Below are 19984 nucleotides of genomic sequence, written 5' to 3' on the forward strand. Positions count from 1 at the left end.
GGGGTTCCATACCTGTTGACATCGATAGCTGTGTTCGCTAGGCAGACAGGAGCCTCAGAGACTACGTTATCAAAAGCGAGAAGAGGAGGCGTACTCAGAAAGGGGTGAATAAGAATATAACGTTGAGCTATCAGTTGGCACCTTTTATGTAACCGTTCCCAGTGCGCAACGCCGACGCAATGCAAAACAGAAAGAAAAAAAAACAATAGGAAACCGGGGAGGATTGAGACAAGACCAAAAGAATATTGGGGTATAAACCTCTAGAACGAAAGGGGTACCAAATACAAAACATTCCGCCCACAAGAGGGCTTCTGCTAAACACCACCGACGTATGCCCCGTACCTATGGTAGGACTTGGGCTTGGGCTTGTGTTTGGCTCCGCGTCCCCGCGCGCCCGCGTCGTTCTAGGACTCGGAGCTGACCAGGAGCGTCTCGAGCATGCCGCCCGTCTGACAGGCCATCTGGGCCCTCTCGACCTCGCGCACGACCTGGTTCCGCAGGTTGCGGAAGCCCCTCTCGAGCTCGGGCGACCGGTCCGCGAACTCGGCGTACTGGTCGAGCAGGTGCAGGCCGACGTCGACGCAGACCGAAACGTAGCGGGGGTCTACGATGTGCCGGCACGCCCACTGCAGCGCCGGCTGCACCGTCTCCTCGTCGCGGCCCTCAAGCGCGTGCGACAGCGCACTGCGGTGCCGCAGCGCCGTCAGGCACGACAGCACCGCCGACCGGCTGGCCTCGGGCGACGCCGGGTCCAGCACCCGGTCCAGCGCCTGCCGGTAGCGCTGCTGCCGCAGGTCCAGCTGCCACCGGGGCTCCTTGGCGCTGCGCCGTTTGCGCCCGCCCGTTGCCGCGCCTCCCTTTGCCGTCACGGCCGTGTCGCCAATGACAAAGTCGGCGGACAGCCCGGCCTTGTCTAGCGCGAGCGAGTGCGCGGCGTTCCGCTTCCTCTTCTCGCGGGCTGCGTCGCCCGAGCGCAGGTCTGCAATGTCTGTCGCGGTCCTGGCGGCCTCGAGCTCGCGGGCCCGGTCGGCCGCGGCGCCCGTGAGGCGGGTGCGGATGCTGAGCAGGCCCGAGGCCATGCCGACGGCGAGGTGACGGTCGGAAGCGGCGGCGCCCGCAGTCACTACCGCCACCGACAGGACGGGCGAGGGGTACTTGATGCTAGCCGAGACGTTCCAGTTACCCGACTCAGCATCGTATATCTTGACGTGGCCGTCCAGGCCTCCCGAGAGCACCCGACGGCCATTGCTGGCCAGGCAGAGCGATGTCACGGTCTTTTGATGGTTTGTGAGGGTGCGGATGGGGCGGGCGTGTACGACGTCGAGCACCGAGATGGAGTTGCCCGAAGCGGCGAGGATGGTGGTGCCCGAGGGTAGCGGCAGGACGGCCTCGATCGGGGCCTGGTGGGCAAAGGTCAGGACGGCGGGGCCGGGCACGCGGGCGTCCCACAGGCGGACGGTCGAGTCGTAGGAGCCGGTGACGAGGATGTTGCCGCCGCCGCCGGCACCAGCAGGGCCGGTCATGAAGGCGCCGCTGCGCACGTAGTCTTGGTGGCCCACAAAGGTGCGGACGGGGTCAGCCGAGGGCAGGTCCCATAGGCGGACCGTCTTGTCGTCGGAGCAGCTCATGAGCGTCGTCAGGTCGGCGGGGCGCGGCGACCACTTCGTGACCCAGACGGGCTGTTTGTGAATGTTCCACGTGCGCAAAACGGCGGCGCGGCTGGAGCCGGCGACGTCGAAGACCTGCATGCGACCCGTGTCGTCGCCGGCCAGGAGGACGCGGCCGTCGGGGCGGATCTCGCCGCAGCGGGCGGCGGCGTCGAAGCGGCCGATGGTCTTGAGCGGTTCGCGGCGGCGGATGCTGTAGACATCAACACGGGGACCAGCGGTGACGGCGAACAGGTCGTTGTTCTTGACCGCCGACGTCGACGAGGTCGACGTGTAGGAGCCCGTCGGGGCGGGGAAGCTGATGTGCGAGACGGGCCATGACGCCGTCGACGTGTGCGATTTCTGGTTCTTAAAGGACTTCCAGTACTTTTGCTCGGCCGTGACGGGCGAGGGGCCCGCAGGCAACTTCAATTGCTCTAGTGGCACAACTTCGGCCGCCATGGTGCTGGTGCTGGTGCGTGGCTTGACGTCGAGACTGGAAATACAACTGGCGCATGGAACCTTTACGGCGCTCTCTACAGTTGCTCAAGATATTTTTTTTCTGCTGCTTTCCACCGCCATTGTGGGGGTGCCTTGGTGCAAAATCATTGGTCAAATGGCTGCATCCTATCTCCACCTGCGCTAATTCGCGTGCTCTCCACTAACAGGGTCCTGACGCGCAGCGCCAATCCGCCCACTCCTGAGCAACCGCTAGCGGCTTCCAAGGCATATCGGAACATAAACTACGAACCATCAGCGAGCGGTCTTTCTCCCAGACAAGGGTGACTCACTCTGATCACTTACGTTCTCTTTATCAGTGACATCCTCAAAGCCTTGTCGGTCGCCGATGCGCTTGAGCTCAGCAATCTCGTCCGGACTCCTCCTTGCCAGCTCCCTGTTGCGTTTTTTGTTCTCCGCCACGCACATGAGACGCAGTATCTGTGCGAGAATGAGCGCGAGGACAAAGCTGCACAGCATGGAGATGATGCCGCTCTGGTAGACGGGTGCCTCTGAGCTTTTGAAAAAATGCGGCCCGGCGATATTGCCGACGCCGAAGGACACAAAGGACCAGCCAAGCGCCACGGAACGTTTGGTGCTGCCGGCGATGTTTGTGCCCAGCAGCCCAAGAGCGATGGTGAAGACCACCAGGTGAAATCCGAGGACCCAGAAGCCTGTCACGCGGCCCCATTTGTTCTCGGTTGGCAGCTGTGAAATGAGAATCGTGCCGGCGATCTGGGAGGATTATGATTTAGTCTGGGACTTGGGCTGTTTGCAAAATGACCGCTTTCAGTCCTGCCTGCCGATTTGAACTCACTGGCGGCAACATGGCTAGGCTGGCAACATGCAGCCGGGAGTTGGGGATTTTTGATGTTAGCAGCCCACAGCCCAACTGTGAGATGACCTGGACGGCCGTGTACGGCAGCATCATGAGCGTCGTCTGTAGGGGGTCAAACCCGAAGCCAGAGATGATGAGGGGTCCAAAGGAGAAGCCTCCCGCTGCGGTGGCGATAACGAACTGCAGCAACCCAAGGACGATGACCTTGGGGCCCGTGAGTGCCTCGACGACCTGCGCCTTGACGAATCTCCTGCTCTTGGTCCCCATCCTGTTCTCGATCACCCGCTGGACCGCCACCACCTTTTCGTCCGCGCTCAGCCACCTCACCTGCGCCGGGCCGTCGGGCACAAAGAACAGGAAGACGAATCCCCACATTACGGTGACGGACCCCAGAATCAGGAAGATGTACCGCCACGAGGACAGGCTACCGTGGATGTGGCCGATGCCGAAAATGGCAAGCGACCCGACAAAGCCGCCCACGCCGAGAAAAGATAGCCACAGCGCCGACCTGCCGGCCTGCTCGCGGCGCGTCCACCATATGCTGGTCATGGCCACAAAGCCCGGCGTGATGGTTGCTTCGGCCATTCTGAGTACGAATCTCGCCGCGGCAAGTCCGACAAAGGACGAGCTGGCTGCTGTTGCCATCAAAGCGAACCCCCAGATGACGATGCTGTATCCTAGGAACTTGGCGATTGGGAATCTCTGCATGATAACCATGCCCGGATATCTAATTGATAGACGTTGCGTGAGTAACACGAGGCTATACCTCGGCCATGTTTGTTTTTGACAAAAAGGGTCGGGTCTCACTGGGCAAGCATGAAGCCAAAGAAGAAGATTGATGATGCCCAAGAATAATCCTGGCCAGTCAGATGGGTGTCTTGGATGATTCCATAGACAGAGCTGTACGACAGCGATGCTTTGTCCATAAACTGCAGGGAGTATGTGATGCAGAGGCACGGGAGGATGTAAGTATCGAGCTTTCTCAGGACACGGCGCGACTTCTCGGGGTCCGGGTCTCCGTAGCTAAGCGCTTTTGCAGCGATGCTCCCCGCCTCGTCTTCGATGTCGCTGGCGCTGATAGATGCTCCAGCAGCTCTGGCCTGGTATCCGCTGCTCCCTCCCTTGAAGGACTTGGAAGCCGGCCTCGCAGCCTCCGTTGCGGTCTCATGTTGGTCCTTTTTCTCCATGGTTGATGTCCACCTATTGGGATGCGAGTCTTGCAGGATTCACGGATTGACTAGCACAGCGACAACGCGGCGGCATAGTGATCATTACATACTGGCCGGTAGCAGCCTGGCCTTCGTTGTATTCCTGGCCAGAACATGGAGATAATTTGCCGATCCAACTGACTCAAAAAACGCTCTGGGACTGTCACTCTTGGCGGGCAAACGTCCTGGATTTCCGAGTTCCACGATTTATGCTTTCGCTTCGCTCTCTCCTCTGACTGGACCCCAACGAAGTTCAATGAACATAGAAGTTTGGAGGAATTGCGCGGCCAGCCCAGGCTGATAGCTATCAAGCTGCTAGGAAGCCCCGTTGGGAGTTGGCCTTGGCGCTAACCTTGCGCCTTTGCATGACATGACACAGGGGACGACAAATTCAACAGGCACATTCGGCTATCACGAGATGGAGGGTGTCAGGGCACTCTGGAAGTGACCACCCACAGACGGGTGCCCGTGTAACATCAGCGGGGCAGACACCTCGTCATTGAGCGACACCACATCATCCGAGCTTGAATCGACAACCACTCGGGAATGCGCCCGGTCCGTCCCATTCTCAGCCCTCACTTTCGTGAGAATTGCAGTCCAGGTCTCCCATCAGAACAACAGCCCGGCGCTACTGACGACATGTCTTTGATTGAGGACGACTACGTCCTGGTCTCTCCGGAAGATGCCCATCTCGGAGACGATGCTGCTGGTCGAGGGCTCATCGGTGATGTCAGTCGCTTCATTGACGGCATCACTGACGAGCTGTGGCCCATCAACAAGCAGATCCACGACACGCCCGAGACTGGATACAGGGAGTTTGTTGCACACAAGGCCCTGACAAAGTTTATGGCCTCCAGGCCCGGCTGGAAGGTCACGCCTTCGGCCTACGGCATGGCCACTGCCTGGGTCGCCGTTTTCGACAGCGGCAAGAAGGGTCCTGTCGTGTCGTTCAATGCGGAGATGGGTTAGCGCGAATATGCATCTTTCTTTCGGGACTTGTAGGCGACGGCAGGCTGATCAAAGGAGAGGGCTGTTGGGCAAATACCAGATGCACTCAAAGACATCGGCCACGCATGTGGCCATAACTTGATAGCGAGCGCCTCGGTAGCAGGAGCCTTGGCCACGGCCGAGATGATCACCCGCCGTGATCTGGGCGGCAAGGTCGTCATCTTTGGCACGCCTGCGGAAGAAGGTAAACCCGACTTCAAACCACCCACAGCCATCATACTCTGGGATGGAATGGATGCTCACCACCATCTGCGGCCTCTAGGTGGCGGAGGCAAGATCAGGCTACTCGAAGCTGGTGCCTACAAGGACCATCGCGTCGACGTCAGCTTGATCGCCCACCCCGGCAAGACTTTCGATAGCGCCCTGGTCCACACGTCTGCGCTGACTTTTTACAAGGTGGAATACTTTGGGCGCGAGGCACACGCGGCCGCGAACCCGTGGCTCGGCATCAACGCCCTCGATGCCATGGTGACGGCGAGTAGCATCCCCATGGGGTACAAGCTGATATCAGCGCTTACCTGCAGGACATCAAGTTGCTGACGACAGCAACCAGGCCTACAACGCCGTGTCCGTCCTGCGGCAGCAAATCATGCCTGGGGACGTGATACAAACATGCATCACCAGCGGCGGCCTACGGCCTAATATCATCCACGCCTACACCTCGGCGGAATGGGTCGTGCGCGCCAGCACGCAGGCGAGGCTCGGTGTTTTGAAAAAGAAAGCTGAGGCTTGCTTCAAGGCCGGGGCGACGGCAACCGGTGCCACTGTCAAAATCACGGAGCGACGGTCCTACAAAGGTACCGAACCTATGAGCTCATCAGTCGAGATCACGTCTTCGGGCAACTCGTCAGACTGACCTATACCTATAACTAGATCACATACCCAACCACGTGCTGGGCGCCTCGTACACGAAGCACTTCAACGCCCTCTCACCCCCGCACCCGATCCCGACGGACCCGGACGTGGACGAGGCCGCGGGCCGCACCATGGCTAGCACGGACCAGGGCGACGTCAGCCACGCGCTGCCGAGCCTGCACCCGGGCTTCTCCATCCACGCCCCCGGCGAGGCCAACGGCCCACACAACCCGCAGTTCGCCGAGTCAGCCGGCACCAGGGACGCCTTTGAGCGGTGCTTACGGTCCGGCAAGGCCCTCGCCGGCACCGCGCTCGACATCCTCACTGTAGAAGGGATACTGGACCGGGTCAAGGAGGACTGGAAGAGGAGGGTAAGTGGGTGAGGAATGTTGGCAATCAAATTTGAGTTCCTTGCGGCTTCCAAGCACACTGAACCAGCAACCAGATTAGAATAACTAGATTTGCGAGACATATCTGTCCGTGTCTCTATGACGACACGACGTGTTGGGGGAATATGCAGTCAAACGGTTGGAACTTGAGAAAAAAAAAGAATGTTGTAGGAAGGACGCGCCACGCGTATATTCCGGCTTGGGCCGTTGCTTTGGAAAGAGAACAGAAAGTGAAAACTGCAGAAGCAACGGAAAGATATCCCAAAAAAAATACCTCTTGATGGCTAGGTAAACATAAAACCTCATGTTACTCGTAACAAAACCACACGCACGTCTCCTATGCGACAAGCGCAGCAGCGGCGACAACCGCCAGGCCCGCCACACCCACGGCGGCGACGGACCGGCCGGCGCCCGCTGGCGTGGGAGCGGTGCCTGTGGCGGCGGCGCCAGACGCGGTGCCGGCGGTGCTCCCCGTCGCCACGGCGCCGGTGGCCTTGGCGGTGCCGCTCGTCCCCGCGATAGCCTGGCAGAGCTGAGAGCTCATGGTTGCCAGCTCTGTTTTTGTTGGGGTTTGCAACTTGTCAGTACTCTTTTATGCCGCATCTTGTTACAGCCAAAATGAGTGTTGAAAGAAGAGAAAGAAAAAGAGGTACTCACTCGCCAGATCGTCGACCTGACAGCTGGTGGTCAGGCAGTTGGCGGCCGCGTTCTGCACCTGGAGCATGTTGTTGCACATGCACTTGTAGTCGGTGAGGGAGCAGCCCGACGACTTGGACGCCTCGGCGAAGCACGGGAAGGCGCACGCCGGGATCTGGGACAATAGCGAGCCGACGTCGTCGGCGGCCGCCGCGGATGTGACCGCCGCCAGGACGAGAGTTGAGAAGACGCGCATTTTTTTTCTTCCTGTTGCGTTGGTTTTGTTATGTGGCTTCTCGTTATAGCTGACGATGTCGTTTTTGGCTTGGTGAAAGAGTGGTTTGCAAGAAGGAAAGTGTGACGGGAAGGAAGGTAAGAATAGATATGGAGTGAGTTCGCTTCCTAGTAGTGGCCGCGGGCCAGCTGGCTGCGTCTCCTTTTTGTTTATGTTGTAGGGGAAAGCTCCCTGGTCTGGACACTAGGAGGGATCGAGACAACGAAGGTGGGCGTAGTCAAGGTAGTTTGCTTTTTTCTGTCCGAGGGATCTACAAACACCGACCATGCTCGAGGAATGGCGGCGGGGTCAAACTTATAGAATGGCTCCTTGGCGTTAACATTGCTCGTCCGCAACCCAAATTAAGACATCGGGCCATCCTTCAGTGACACGGCTCTGGATGCCAGATCTAGGCAGATCTGGGACCCTCCTGGCGGCCCGTCTCGCCACGGGAGGGCGCGCCGAGGCGCTCGTAGCAAGACACAAGTGTCTTCTGGGGGACGTGGGCACGGACGACCTCCTCGTATGCTTTTTTTAGGGCCAAGCCATATTTGGTGTTGCTTTTGTTGCGTCCATGACATGATCTGTCATTGCCGGCTGGCGGAAGGGCTGCCGTGGGGACCAGACCCCGGGCTAAGCACTATTTTGTCTAGCCTGTTTGTAGACCTCACTCGCGCGACGGGCTAGCACGTCCCTACGTGCGAACTGGTGTGTGCAACCCATGCAATGAACCCCTACGAGGCAATCTCCCCAGATGGGTATTCGGGTTTTAGGGACGCGGGAAGAGAGAGAGAAAAAGAAAGAAGAAGGACAAAGAGCTCTGCCGAGTGTTGGCCTATCCCCACACCTCCAGATGCGGACAAGACCAACCGCAGTGGAAGAGCTCCATAATCACCTGAAAAAATGGAGGTGTGGGGAGGCGCATTTCCCGCGTAGCCGGGGGCGTCTGCCCCTGACCTTAGCGCGAAGTCTAAGCAAAGAAGCTGGTGGTGTCAGCCTAGCCACGGCAGCTCCTAAGCCACCGCCGTCGTCGTAGCCGACAAAATACAAATCACCACAAACACTCTTGAGAAAGCCAACCGAATCACCCGGCTTGGGCGTCCCGGACGGTGGCAGCGATGACGCAAAAGTGCCGAGCCTCCGTGCTTGTTTGTCGGAGGCAGTAACTAGGTACCAATATTAGACGGGAAAAAAACACAGACTGACGCCTTTGAGATCCAGAGCCTTTTCGTGGACGCCCAGTCGCGTATTTCACCCAGACTCGGGATCGCGCATCGGGTAGGCACATCGACGGATCGAAAACTCTGCGAATTGCCTAGCCAAGGCGTCGGTAGCTCGCACCCCGCCCTGCAGTTGCGGCTTGTGAGACGCACACGCAGCTAACTACCTACGCAGTCGAATGCCGACTGGTCCGAAATATCGCTAGCTGCAGCCCGGACTGCGACGCCATCTGATGGGGGCGTGATGAATGCGGGCGTCACGCCAGTTGCATGTGTCGTCGACCTGGAGCGCGGTCCCCGCAAATGCAAACGAGGCTGTTGAAACTGGTGCAAGTGCTGAAATCTGAAATCGCCCGATGAGGTTATCGTGAGCTGTGTCGTTGTTACATGGTGGGGGGACAAAGAAAAACCAAAAAGCCCCCTGGTATCCAAGATTTTTTCTTTTCTTTTGGAAACTGGTCGTGTCCAAACAAAGCCCATTACATCCTTCCCGCCTGCCAAGTCCAAAGAATCATCGCTACCACCTCAATACTACCAAATCACTCCATAGCTTTTCTCCCCGGCTTGCAGGTTTCCGTGCTTGCGACGGTGCCTAACCGTCTTGGCCCAGACGAGATCCTTGAAGCCCATGGCGAGGACGCCGCCGAGGAGGAAGGCGAGCAGGATGGAGATGAGTATCATGACAGCGACGGGGAGGTAGAGGGAGAGGCCGACGAACGGCTTCCAGTTGTCCGTGACGGTGTCCGGGCCGACCTCGTGGGCCGCGAGCGTGACCTGCATGGCGTTGAGGATGACGGTCAGGATGGCGAAGACGGTGATGATGGGCGTCAGCAGGTGCTGCAGGTACGACCCCCACTGCGGCAGCATGTGGAAGTATGCCATCTTGCGCTTGAAGAACATGGTGGTCTTGTTGATACGCGTCAGGCGCAGCTCGCCGTACCCGAAGCGGTAGTTGACGTCGGTGTCCTCGATGTCTGGCACGAAGGACTCCATGAAGGCGCAAAACTCCTCGTAGCTTGGATGTTTGGGGTCTGCGTCCCCTCCCGGCAAGGCTGGGGCCGGGGGCGTAGGAATCTTGGGGATCAGGCCAATCTTGCAGGCCTGGCTGAAATCGGTCTCGAACTGGATGAGATAGTAGTAGGAGCGTATGAAGCCCAGCGAGGCCTGGTACACTTTGGGGTCCGCGTTCGAAATGTAGTCCCAAAAGGCCCGGCTGTACATGTAGGCCGGTATGGGCTTGATGAAGATGCGATCGTAGTACCAGACCAGGTGCAGCCCTGGGTGCTCATTCAAAATGACATCTCGGCCGTGGGCCTTCTGGTGGTGCAGCGGCATTATGTGCTTGTGGGCCGGAGTCTGGACCTGTTGGACAAAGGAGCCGAAGGCGGTGCATCAGCAAAGCAGTCCCGCCACGACACGCGTCGTCAGAAGCTTTGGTACCACAGCAAAAAGCAGCGCTTACAAAGATATACTTCATATAAGGAAGCAGTCCGTCCAACTCGGTGGTGAGGTGCGATTCGCGTAGATACTCCAGTACACGATCCTCGTTGTCTGTGCTAGGAGCCGCAGGCTCCAGTCTGATGCGAGGCTGGCCAGGAAGAAAGAGCTTTGACTTGTCCGTCGCGACCAGCCGGAGCCGTTGCCTGGCCTGGCCAGTGGTTGGCTGGGCCGACGCCGACGTGGTGACAGCACTGGGCGACGGCCGAGGCGGCGCCGCAGCCGCCGCGGGATCGGTTTCCTCAGACACCTTCTCCGAGATCGAGGATGTGGCGGTTGGGCCGGGCTGGGGGATGGCCAGGGGCTCCGGATTAATGCTCCCCTTGATATCGGTGGCCCCTATCTCGAGCGCGCTGCTGAGCTCCTTGAGCCCGTGATGAACATCATCGCGAGGGGCGCGCGGGGCGGGCGACGGGGCTGCTGATGTGGGCGACATTGCAGGGGCGATATGTTGGAAGGAGGAAAGGCTGGGGTTGGATATTGCCTGGGAGGACAGCTGTGCGAATCGTTCGGGCGTCTCGAACGGGCAGCCGTCGCTGAGGTTGTGACAAGCAGAAACGCGGTGATAATTAAGGTATCCAGGCACAGCCGTTTTGACCTAGGTCGGGCTTCAAAAACAAGGGCCGGAGCGATAGGCTAGAGAGAAAGCGTCACGAGCTGCAGGAACGTTGAGTGCCTGGCGCCCACGGGGCTTTATTTCAATCCGTCAGCTGCTCAGCTGAGGAGGACTGGAACAGCCAGTGCCTGTCTGCCTGACCAACGTCAATCCAGGGTGCCACCACGAAGACGCGTACCCAGGCGCCTGGGGGACACACGTCGGCACCCATTCGTGTGAGCAGGTCGGCTGCAAGTCCGCAGGCCGCGATCAATGCGACCCCACCCGCAGCGCCTCGATCTGGCGCCCGCCCAGGACTAGGGGCGGTAAGGGGGCGGCAGCGGCTGTTATGGTCCATTGGCTCTCTCGAGGTGCAGCTGCTTGTTTTTTTGCTTCTCCATTGTGGCTCAATGTCCGCTGTTGCGGACATGTTACTCAAAGGATCAAGCACAGCCAGCATCAAAGTGGGGCCCAAGTGGGGCCCAACGTCGCTTCCCCTCTGCCTGCCGTCAATGTCTCAGGCGTGCAGCCGATTGCCAGCAATCACCCGCCGCTCACAGCTCATGCGCCCTTCCAAGACACCGATTGCATTACGAGTGGGAAACATGGGGATTTCTCATGAATGTCGTCCGATTTTCCGACCATATTTTATGGAGCCGAGCAACGAGCTCAATCTGCAGGCGTTCCTGACCAACCTCGAATCTCCATGTGTTGGGCATACTGGTGCTGCCGTGGAGCACGCGATCCACCGCTGTGCTTTCCAACGCACAATTCCACCTTCCAGAGGGGTTCCAGGCGAATGTCGTGGCGGCTGTGGCCTGGGCCTCTGCAGTTGGCCCCATTTTGGCGCCTGGACAAGCTTCCGGCTGGAGCGCCTGGCGGCCTGGTGGAGCTCGCCCAGACAGCATTCTTGGTGGCGGGAGGCGGGAGGGGCCGGGCCAGCTGGTTTGTCTGCAATGGTACTGCAGAGCACACATTCATTCAACACCACCAGACAAAAAAGTCGGCGAAGCCCAACAATGCACTCGGGAATCTCGGTGTGCAAGATGCAGGAGAGAGGTTTGACCTGACCGCCGAGTATCGATGTCACTCGGATGTCTTTGACCTTTCTTTCATGGCCGCTGTTGCGTCGCGAAGGTCGTCGAGGTATGCGAGTTACGAATTTACAATACCCCTCACCACCCCGCCCCGCTGATAACCGAGGCATATGTCCCCGCAGCACATCAACAACTTGTGGGCGAATGGTTTAGGGGTATAACGTTCGCTTCGCATTGTAGAATCATCTGCAGCGGCATTGCGAAAGGTCCGGGGTTCGATTCCCTGTTTGTCCAATTCTTTTGCTGCTTGCCCAAGTCACTCAGGGCGGCTGCTCTTGACTGTCTGGTCATTTTCACCATTGCCTGGACATCCTTTTTTTTTTTTTTAGCCCAAGCATGACTTCCTTACCCCCACGCAGTTTAAAATTACGCAGCAGATAGCAATCATGATCTGCTGCACTGGCATCGATTTCGGACAAGCACATATGGTCGACATTCCGGAACCTAACTCGCAATATCGGCTTGTTCCAAAGGAACATGCCTGTTGCCTTCTGTTTTCTTTTTTCGCCCCTTGGTTGGGCCTCTCAGCTATCATTTGGCACTCTCGCCTCTTTTGCCCTGAACGAGAATAGAGATGCGCAAGCACAAGGCCAGTACCATGGTGCGACCCCACAGCTCGGCCCCGACGTGTTCCAATGTAGTTTTTAGATGCTGGCCGAGTGGAGGAAGACTCTACGTCGGGGTCCCCTTACGTCGTCTTTCCTCCGTTACACAGAGCACCAACTATTGGAGTGGAAGCCCACGCTGATTGGATCGATGTTGTTGCCCGACTTTTGCGGCCACTACGGCAAGCACAATCTACTGGACAAGGTCCTGCATAACCACCTGCCCGAAAATGCATGATCCAGTGTTCCAGACGGCCGGCGCGGTTATCCGACGCCACCGCGCCAGCAGATTTTCACCGCCATCTGCAGCAGCAAGGCATCTTCCTCACCGGTCTGATTTCCCTGGACCGCTCCCCATCGGGGCAGACAGCCATAGCCGGTGGCGGCCGGTCCGTTGAGGTTGTCACCTGCTGCCGGGCTTGTTGTTGTTGTTTGGCGACGGGAGTCCGTGGTGAGTACACATTTCCGTCACGACGAAAATTGATGCGCCGAGCTACACAGGCCGAACGGCGTGAATTTGAGACGGGGAGAAAATTCCCGCCCGAACCGCACGGCCCGGTCGACGCTTTCCTCGTTCAGGCCTGGACCTGGGAAAGCCTGCAGAATGCATGAGCCCATCGCTGGGACTACGCGGGGTGGTGGGTGGGAGCTTTAGCACATCGGCGGCCCGGCCAATCATCGTCCCCAGCCCGGGGAGGACGCCCCTGGCACCGCCCGCCAGGTGCGGGAAACCCACACACTACAGGTTTCCTGGCTGGATACTGGCGCACACAACAGGCACATCCCAGCCGGGAGGGCAGAGAGGGCTGGATGTCTGCACCGGCGAGGACATCGTATTGGCTGTCACACTCGGAGCCTGTAGCCAGCAGATGTCGTCCCTTGTCATGGATTATGTGGCGCGGGTGCGGTGGCCTTGGTGTTAAGAAGGCGTCATCGGACCGTGGGTGACCGGTGGGCTGGTCCTCTCGCCCTCGTGCTTTGCTCCGTGCGGCCCTGCACGGGTCTTGTGTTCTGCAAACCCCCCTGTGAGAGCCATGTCCATCTGGCTTCCCCCCGGTTTCGACATGCCGACGGTGCCGGAAGAGGACCGGTACGAGGGGACCGAGCTTGATGCCAACGTAACGGAGGGCATGTTCTTTTTTCGGTTGGGATAAGTAACGATGGCAACGTGGTATATGCTAACAAGCTATCCTTGTCTACTAAAGCGCTCCCAAAGGGCGCCGTGGTCAAATGTGTCAAGACAAACCCCTTTTGCAGCTTCTGGGCCATCAACAGCAAGGTCATTATACGTCTCCGGGACGGCTCCGAGAAGTCGCTGTTCCTCAAGGTGAGCCTTTGTTCCAATGTTCCCCGGGGGTCCTGAAACGTCTTGACAAGCTTGGCCGAAACTTGCAGTTCTACACAGTCCCAGGGGCCGACGATATCGCCCAGGCCGAGTTCGAGGGCTCCCAGACTCTGTCCCGCGCCCTCCCCGACAACGCCACCAGGCCCGTCGCCTGGGGCCGCTGCGCCTCGCGGCCCGGCTGGGCCTTCTTCCTGGCCGAGTTCCGGGACATGACGCCCATGCGGCCGGGACTCCCCGCGCCCGCCGAGGTGGCCGCCGTGGTGGCGCGGCTGCACGGGCACCGATCCCCCTGCGGCCGCTTCGGCTTCCACGTTGGCACTTTTGCCGCCACCCAGGTGATCGACACGTCCTGGTGTGACACGTGGGAGGCCTTCTTCGCCCGCAACCTCGCCGCCGTCCTCGCCGCCGAGCTGGCAGCCCAGGGCCCGGACCCGGAGCTGGAGGCCCTGTCGGCCGTGCTGCTGGGCAGGGTCGTGCCCCGCCTCATCCGGCCGCTCGAGACGGGCGGCAACAAGATCGAGCCGGTGCTGCTGCACGGAGACCTGTGGCACGGCAACATCGCCGTCGACACCGATACCGAAAACGTGCTGCTTTATGACCCGTGCTGCTTCTACGGCCACCGTGACTGTATGTGCATTTCCTACCATCACGCCGTCATCGCTCTTTTCCATTTAGTAACGGTGATTATCCGCCCGTTACCGCAGATGATTTCTCGCAGTTTAAAACATCCAGGAATCTTGCAGATAAGGAGTACTACGAGGCATATCTGAACCTGGTGGAGCAGACTCACGGCCTACGGGTGGAGGACGATCCGGAAAGATACGACCTCTGGACTCTCTATGCGATCAGGTCATCCTTGCTCGTCTCGACGCTATGGAAGGATCACAAGGAGATGAGACAAGAGTGAGGATCCAATGTTTCTTTTCGCATGGCGTGGGTCGGTTTTGAGAATAATGCACTAAACAAGCTCAAATTTAGCGCCATCGCATCGATGCGGTATCTTACGGCCAAGTACGGAGATGCATATTATGGGGCGGGGCAAGATTGCGAGGACAAGTAGATGGAGTCTGTGACAACAAGGGCAACCGGGTCTTACAGTCATAATACTTGTAGTCGTTAGAATATAGACTAGACAGCCGTGGACACTGTGAGAATGAGCCACTTTAACCCAGCTCGTGGATTTCTGGCTTGTAGCTGTAAAATTAAGATTGCATAGAGAATTGATGAAACGGATGGTGATTGGCAAAGTCAGGAATACGGCACTCAAAATAGGCAAATTGGCGAAAAATATGTATTTAGATAGACCGACCCGTAAATCACGCATGCGTTAAAATGGACAACATGTACAAACAAAAGACGTCAAACCACTATTTGGCACCACCAGACTTGGCCCAGCCCTGGATTTTGTCCAGGGTCAAGACGTAGTCGTCATTGTAGACGGCCTTGAGGAGGGCCGGGTCGTTCCAGTCCTTGTTGTTGATGTACTGGTCCTCCCAGACGCAGAACCAGAGCCAGTGGGCTTGGTAGGCCTTGAGCAGCTCCGGCTTGGGGACGGAGCCGACCTCGGCGGCCGCGATGAGTTTCTTGTCCTTGCCGAGTGTGACGAGCTCGTTGTACTGCAGGGACATGGGCTGGAGGGAGAGAGAAGTGGTAGGTTAGCATGGTGACTTTGGGTGGGGTGGGGGGACAGATATCGACATGAACGACATACCCCGTTTCCTTTGGCGTAGACGTCGGCGCTGAGGATGTCGACCGTCTCGTCACCGGGGTACCACTCGGGCAGGGCCGAGTTCCACACCCAGATCAGGTTGTCGAGGCCGTGGTGGTTGGTCAGGCGGTCGTGCACCATGGCCCACAGCTTCTTGCACGGCTCGGGCCCCTTGGCGCCCCACCAGAACCAGGCGCCCTCGGCCTCGTGCAGCGGGCGCCAGAGCACGGCGACGCCCGCGTTCCTCAGCTTCTTGAGCTGGACGGCGATGGCGTCGACGTCGCGCACGAGGAGCGTGTAGTTTGCGTTTGCCGTGTCGGCCATGGCGGCCGAGACGTCAAAGTCGGTCGCGCGCGTGTAGAAGCCGCTGTACCACGGCTGCTCGGCCGTGTTGTACAACCCCGCCGGCGCGTTCCAGTGCCAGAGGACGGAGACGATGCCGCCCCTGGCGTGGTGCGCGAGCGCCTCCTCGACGGCGGCGCCCTTGGTGCCGTGCTCGACGCGCGAGGGCGTGTAGTCCATCAGGTCGACGGCGACCAGGGCCGGCGTCTTGCCCGTCTGCTGCGTCACGTAGTCGGCCCACTTGAGGTCCTGCTGGCCCGACAGGATCTTCTTGCCGTAGATGGACCGGAGGTACGAGTACAGCGCCTTGGCCTCGGTGGTGGCCTTGGCGTTGTTCAGGCCGGCGTTGACGTCGTGCGGGCCGCGCGGGGTGGTGGCCTCGATGCTGATGTAGTCGATGAGGAACCTGCCGGCGGAGGGGCCGTGTTAGCGGATAAAGGAGGGGAGGGGGCGGAGAGAAGAAGAAAAAAAAGTTCTTACCATCCCCAGTTGTTGAGAATCTCAATCTTGTTCTCGCCCTTGTTCAGCAGCACCTGGCCTCCCGACACCGTCTCCCACGCGCTCGTGGCCTTGAGTAGGATCTCCGTGTCGGAGCCGCCGTTGTACCTCAGCATCGCGCGCTTCTCGCCGTAGATGCCGGCGTAGCGGATGTTGAGGTTGTACAGCTTGGCGTCGTCGCTGGGCACCGTGAAGGTGATCTTGTCGCCGTCGGCGTCGAAGCCGCCGACGTAACCCTTGCCCGAGAAGCCCTTGAGCTCCATGAGGACGTTGGTGCCCGTCAGGGCCGCGTCCTCGGCCTCGAAGACGGCTGCGGCCCGCGGTGCCAGGATCATCGCGGACGCCGACGTGATGGCAAAGGCGGCCGCCACGAGGGCGGTGCCGAGCTCGAATAGTCTCGCCATGTTGATCGCTGGAAAAAAAAGAAAAAAAAGAGGGTGGCAAGGACAACCTCACGGTGTCCAAGAATATACAAACGAATGACTATCCAAAGTGTGGATGGGTGAAGAAAAGGCCAAATCGATGCCATTTCGTGAGCGGGCTCGCTGCTATTTGACCTCACCCGCCGCTCCCACGACGACGGCGCGACCGACGGAAGGGCTCGCTCCGCCATCGCCTCTCGTGGGTGCCATTTTGCCGAGCGAGGCACTGCCCTTGACGCCCATCTCGGAGGTCCACAGGCTCCCGATTTAGAAAGAGATTACATCTCTGCACTCGTTAGAATCATCACCATGTTCCCCGCAGGCTTGAGAAGACTCGATATTCACGAATCTGGAGAAAAAGGGGGCGATGCTGCATCGATCTATGCAGTGTGGAGCTGTTGCGGCTCAGTGAAGGACGTCGTTCATTTAAGTTGTGCCATAGTGCCGGATCGAACCGAGAACAACCCGCGAAGGTCTGCTGCCAATCACAGGTTAAAATTTAACTATGAGATGAATGCTTGGGTGCATCCATGCCATCACGCAAGAGGAGGCGCAGCAGCTATAGGCATGAAAACCCCCTGACGAAACTGGAGGAAAGGGCCACACCACCCACTTTGCGTGGCAGCTCTGGGCCGGGATTCAGGGACCGGGCATGAAAGTCGACCCCACCGTCGACGTTGGCGAGACCACAGCCGCGTTCGTTCCATTCCATTCCGCGACCGCTAGTACCTGCGGATACAGCACCCTCCTTCTGGAAGAGCTGCCCACAATGCCCGCCCCAAGCCTCGGACCAGCCGCTGCCACGGGTCTGTACCAAGCTTAGGCGGCGCCTACTACCTACAAGGCAGCACCTAGGTCGCCTGTGCAAGACCAACACTCCTCCTTTTTCGGGTCGCCGCAGCCCCTGCTGAAAGCTCCCCTTTGCGGGAACGGGCAGGCTAGGCGCTGGTGGACCTCGTTGGTAGCGGGGTCTAGAAGATCGACTGGGGAGGACGCCGGCGCGGTCCCGTTCTCAACCCAGGCCTGCAGCTGCTTCTGCATCGTGTACGGGGTCGAGCCCGTCCCCGCGGAGCAGTGGTGCAGCCCCTGCACGGGGAAGTATCGCCAGTAGTCCTGGATGTTGCCGGAGCGGGAGGCGGCCGACTTGTAGAAGCTTTCGGTTGCTCTGGCCGGGATCAGTTGGTCGAGCTGGGGGATGGGGGTCAGAATGCCGACTGTTCGACTGGGAAATGCTGGATACGTGCTCGATAGACATGAGTGCTTACCATTCCGTGAAAGGTCAGCATCTTCCCGCCTGCCTTGTGGAACTCGGTCAGGTCGGGCTTCGGGCTGAAGGCGACATATTCCTGCCCTCCGAAGCTTTGGAGCCTGTTGAACTCCTCCCGCGTCACGTTTGCGAAGTTGCGGGTCGGATCCCTACCAGTGAAGTACTGGAAATACCACAGCCCCAAGGGATTCGGGCGGCTGACGCAAACTTCGCCATCGGTTCTATTCTTACAATCCGTATTGAGGACACTGAAGGCTGTTCGGTCGACATAGTTGGGCGTGTTGCCCGTCAGGTCTGTTCCTATCCCCGGCCCAACATAGGCGCTGGTGTCGTCGGCCCCCTGTGTCCCGGCCCAGGTGCTGTTCACCATCTTTGCTGCCAGGCGGCTGACGACGAGGGCTTGGCCCACATCCCCAGAGCCTGGGTGCAAGTTTGCAGTGCAGTTTATGGTGCGGCCGACGATGGAGAAAGGGTCGAAATGGGAGAGACACTCCTCCATCTCGACGTCGACGTGGCCGTCTTTGACGCCGTCGAGCTTGTCGCAGGCCGCGATAGCAGCCGTTGTGATGGCGTCCATCTCGCACTCGTGGGGGGCGTTCTCGCCAGCCAGATTCATAGCAAGGGGCGGCCATAGCCAACTGCCAAAGATGGTGTTTAGGTCCCACGCTGGCGCGTTGGCTGCAATTCCGTCGTAAAGTGTTGGATAACGCGACGCCAACATCAAGGCTTGCCGGCCGCCCTGGGAGCAGCCCTCAAAGTACGAGTACTCGGGCTCCTTCTTGTACGCAAGCTTCACCACAGCTTTGCCGATAAGGGCCTAGGTATTGTTCTTTCCGGGGTTAAAACGTGTGTCTAGGAACACTCCTCGGACAGGAACAAAATCTCACCTGCTCCTCAAGGCTTCGTGCAGCAAAATTGTGGAGGGCTATCTGGTTGGCGTTGCCCTTGCTAACAAGGACCCAGTCGGCGACATTGGGAGGTACGCCGGCGTCGGTAGCGGTAGCTGCGAACCCCTCGTCGATGGCGGGCATCATGAACATGACGTTGAGCCCCAAGGTCCGGCCGGCATTCCAACCGCCGCCGCCGGTGCCCTTGAAGCGGCCATTCCACTTTTCAGGCGTCGGCAGCCATGTCTCGACGTGGATCTCGTCGTTCTGGCCCGGGTGCGTGTACGACACGGTGACGTTGCAAAAGTCCAGCCTCGATATGTTCAGGAACTGCTGACCGGGGGCAAGCCTGTAGGTCGGGATGGTTGCGTTGAAGTCGCTGACGAGATTGGCCTCGACTCGTAGGACCGAGGTTCCAAACAAGCCAAGAGGGCTAAACGTCTTGGGGACGCAAATCGAAGAGAGCGACATTGTGCTTCCCTAGCCTGCCGAGGTGAAGTCAGGGTTTGGTGGCTCTGCACAGAAGGGGACATTTCAAGCTGGCGACGGCGTCTCCTGGGGTTTATATATTCGTTAGAGGCCAGACCGTGCCACCTGTAACTCTAATGGGCTTCTTTATGGCCGAAAAATCCCTCCCGTCACCTTTCTACCGTCCCCAAGACTCGTCGCCGCGCCGGAGTTAGCCATACGGAAAGCCGTGGACAAGCCGGGTGACTCCTCACCGCTTTCTATGCTGATTGATATGGGGCGGGCCGTAGGGAGGTGTGGGCCGTAAGCCTGCCAGTCCCGGACCCCTAGGGTATGATGGCCGCGGCATATGAGGATGATTGAGCACGAAAACGACAGAGTGGGCGGCTCGGGCTGGCAAAAGTGTGACATGTAAGCTAGTGCGACGTTGATTGACATGCTTACCACCCACTAACCTGCTAGGTCCTTAGATATTGAGCTGACTTCTGCATCTGAGGCCATTTGAGGGAGAAAACCCCTTCCCGGAAGGTGTACCATCTGCAAGGGAAACAATGGGGGATGTCACGAGACTTCAAGAATTTCTCGTCCTTCAAAAGCTTTTCTCGGCAATGGCAGTAACTTTATGCCACCACGTGACCCCCCTTTAGCTACCCCTGCGATTTCCAGTTTTACCCCCCCCCC

At 58.9% G+C, this 19984-nt stretch overlaps 9 protein-coding genes and 1 non-coding gene across 10 annotated transcripts; 4 read left to right on the forward strand and 6 right to left on the reverse strand.

Moving 5' to 3' along the window:
- Positions 1 to 35: 35 nt before the first annotated feature.
- Positions 36 to 2208, reverse strand: GGTG_06651 (U3 small nucleolar RNA-associated protein 15). Its single transcript, XM_009224471.1, has one exon. The coding sequence runs from the start codon at positions 2106 to 2108 to the stop codon at positions 405 to 407; it is 1704 nt and encodes a 567-aa protein (XP_009222735.1). The 5' UTR covers positions 2109 to 2208; the 3' UTR covers positions 36 to 404.
- Positions 2209 to 2370: 162 nt separating this feature from the next.
- GGTG_06652 (hypothetical protein) lies at positions 2371 to 6813 on the forward strand. Its single transcript, XM_009224472.1, has 5 exons — positions 2371 to 5154; positions 5239 to 5382; positions 5461 to 5672; positions 5752 to 5995; positions 6072 to 6813. The coding sequence occupies exons 1-5, from the start codon at positions 4737 to 4739 to the stop codon at positions 6434 to 6436; spliced, it is 1383 nt and encodes a 460-aa protein (XP_009222736.1). The 5' UTR covers positions 2371 to 4736; the 3' UTR covers positions 6437 to 6813.
- On the reverse strand, positions 2400 to 4169 carry GGTG_06653 (allantoate permease; the record flags this gene model as incomplete). Its single annotated transcript, XM_009224473.1, has 3 exons — positions 2400 to 2879; positions 2962 to 3709; positions 3790 to 4169. The coding sequence occupies 3 exons, from the start codon at positions 4167 to 4169 to the stop codon at positions 2400 to 2402; spliced, it is 1608 nt and encodes a 535-aa protein (XP_009222737.1).
- Positions 6780 to 7334, reverse strand: GGTG_06654 (hypothetical protein; the record flags this gene model as incomplete). The annotated part of the gene is made up of 2 exons (XM_009224474.1): positions 6780 to 6997; positions 7100 to 7334. The coding sequence occupies 2 exons, from the start codon at positions 7332 to 7334 to the stop codon at positions 6780 to 6782; spliced, it is 453 nt and encodes a 150-aa protein (XP_009222738.1).
- A 976-nt stretch (positions 7335 to 8310) lies between these two features.
- GGTG_06655 (hypothetical protein) lies at positions 8311 to 10505 on the reverse strand (the record flags this gene model as incomplete). The annotated part of the gene is made up of 3 exons (XM_009224475.1): positions 8311 to 8322; positions 9170 to 9934; positions 10035 to 10505. The coding sequence occupies 3 exons, from the start codon at positions 10503 to 10505 to the stop codon at positions 8311 to 8313; spliced, it is 1248 nt and encodes a 415-aa protein (XP_009222739.1).
- Positions 10506 to 11230: 725 nt separating this feature from the next.
- Positions 11231 to 12142, forward strand: GGTG_06656 (hypothetical protein; the record flags this gene model as incomplete). Its single annotated transcript, XM_009224476.1, has 2 exons — positions 11231 to 11810; positions 12136 to 12142. Exons 1-2 carry the CDS (start codon positions 11287 to 11289, stop codon positions 12140 to 12142), a joined length of 531 nt encoding a protein of 176 aa, XP_009222740.1. The 5' UTR covers positions 11231 to 11286.
- GGTG_20131 lies at positions 11900 to 11995 on the forward strand. The gene has a single exon. It is a non-coding gene; the product is annotated as a tRNA-Ala (tRNA).
- A 467-nt stretch (positions 12143 to 12609) lies between the features above and the next one.
- Positions 12610 to 14924, forward strand: GGTG_06657 (hypothetical protein). Its single transcript, XM_009224477.1, has 4 exons — positions 12610 to 13693; positions 13762 to 14338; positions 14416 to 14614; positions 14690 to 14924. Exons 2-4 carry the CDS (start codon positions 13921 to 13923, stop codon positions 14769 to 14771), a joined length of 699 nt encoding a protein of 232 aa, XP_009222741.1. The 5' UTR covers positions 12610 to 13693; positions 13762 to 13920; the 3' UTR covers positions 14772 to 14924.
- Positions 14925 to 15078: 154 nt separating this feature from the next.
- On the reverse strand, positions 15079 to 16663 carry GGTG_06658 (hypothetical protein; the record flags this gene model as incomplete). The annotated part of the gene is made up of 3 exons (XM_009224478.1): positions 15079 to 15342; positions 15423 to 16167; positions 16242 to 16663. 3 exons carry the CDS (start codon positions 16661 to 16663, stop codon positions 15079 to 15081), a joined length of 1431 nt encoding a protein of 476 aa, XP_009222742.1.
- A 429-nt stretch (positions 16664 to 17092) lies between these two features.
- Positions 17093 to 19477, reverse strand: GGTG_06659 (hypothetical protein). Its single transcript, XM_009224479.1, has 3 exons — positions 18836 to 19477; positions 17947 to 18765; positions 17093 to 17869 (listed from the first exon to the last, which is right to left on the reverse strand). Exons 1-3 carry the CDS (start codon positions 19304 to 19306, stop codon positions 17519 to 17521), a joined length of 1641 nt encoding a protein of 546 aa, XP_009222743.1. The 5' UTR covers positions 19307 to 19477; the 3' UTR covers positions 17093 to 17518.
- Between the last annotated feature and the right edge of the window lie 507 nt (positions 19478 to 19984).

The sequence above is a fragment of the Gaeumannomyces tritici genome (assembly GCF_000145635.1).
Source record: "Gaeumannomyces tritici R3-111a-1 unplaced genomic scaffold supercont2.3, whole genome shotgun sequence".
NCBI lineage: Eukaryota > Fungi > Ascomycota > Sordariomycetes > Magnaporthales > Magnaporthaceae > Gaeumannomyces > Gaeumannomyces tritici.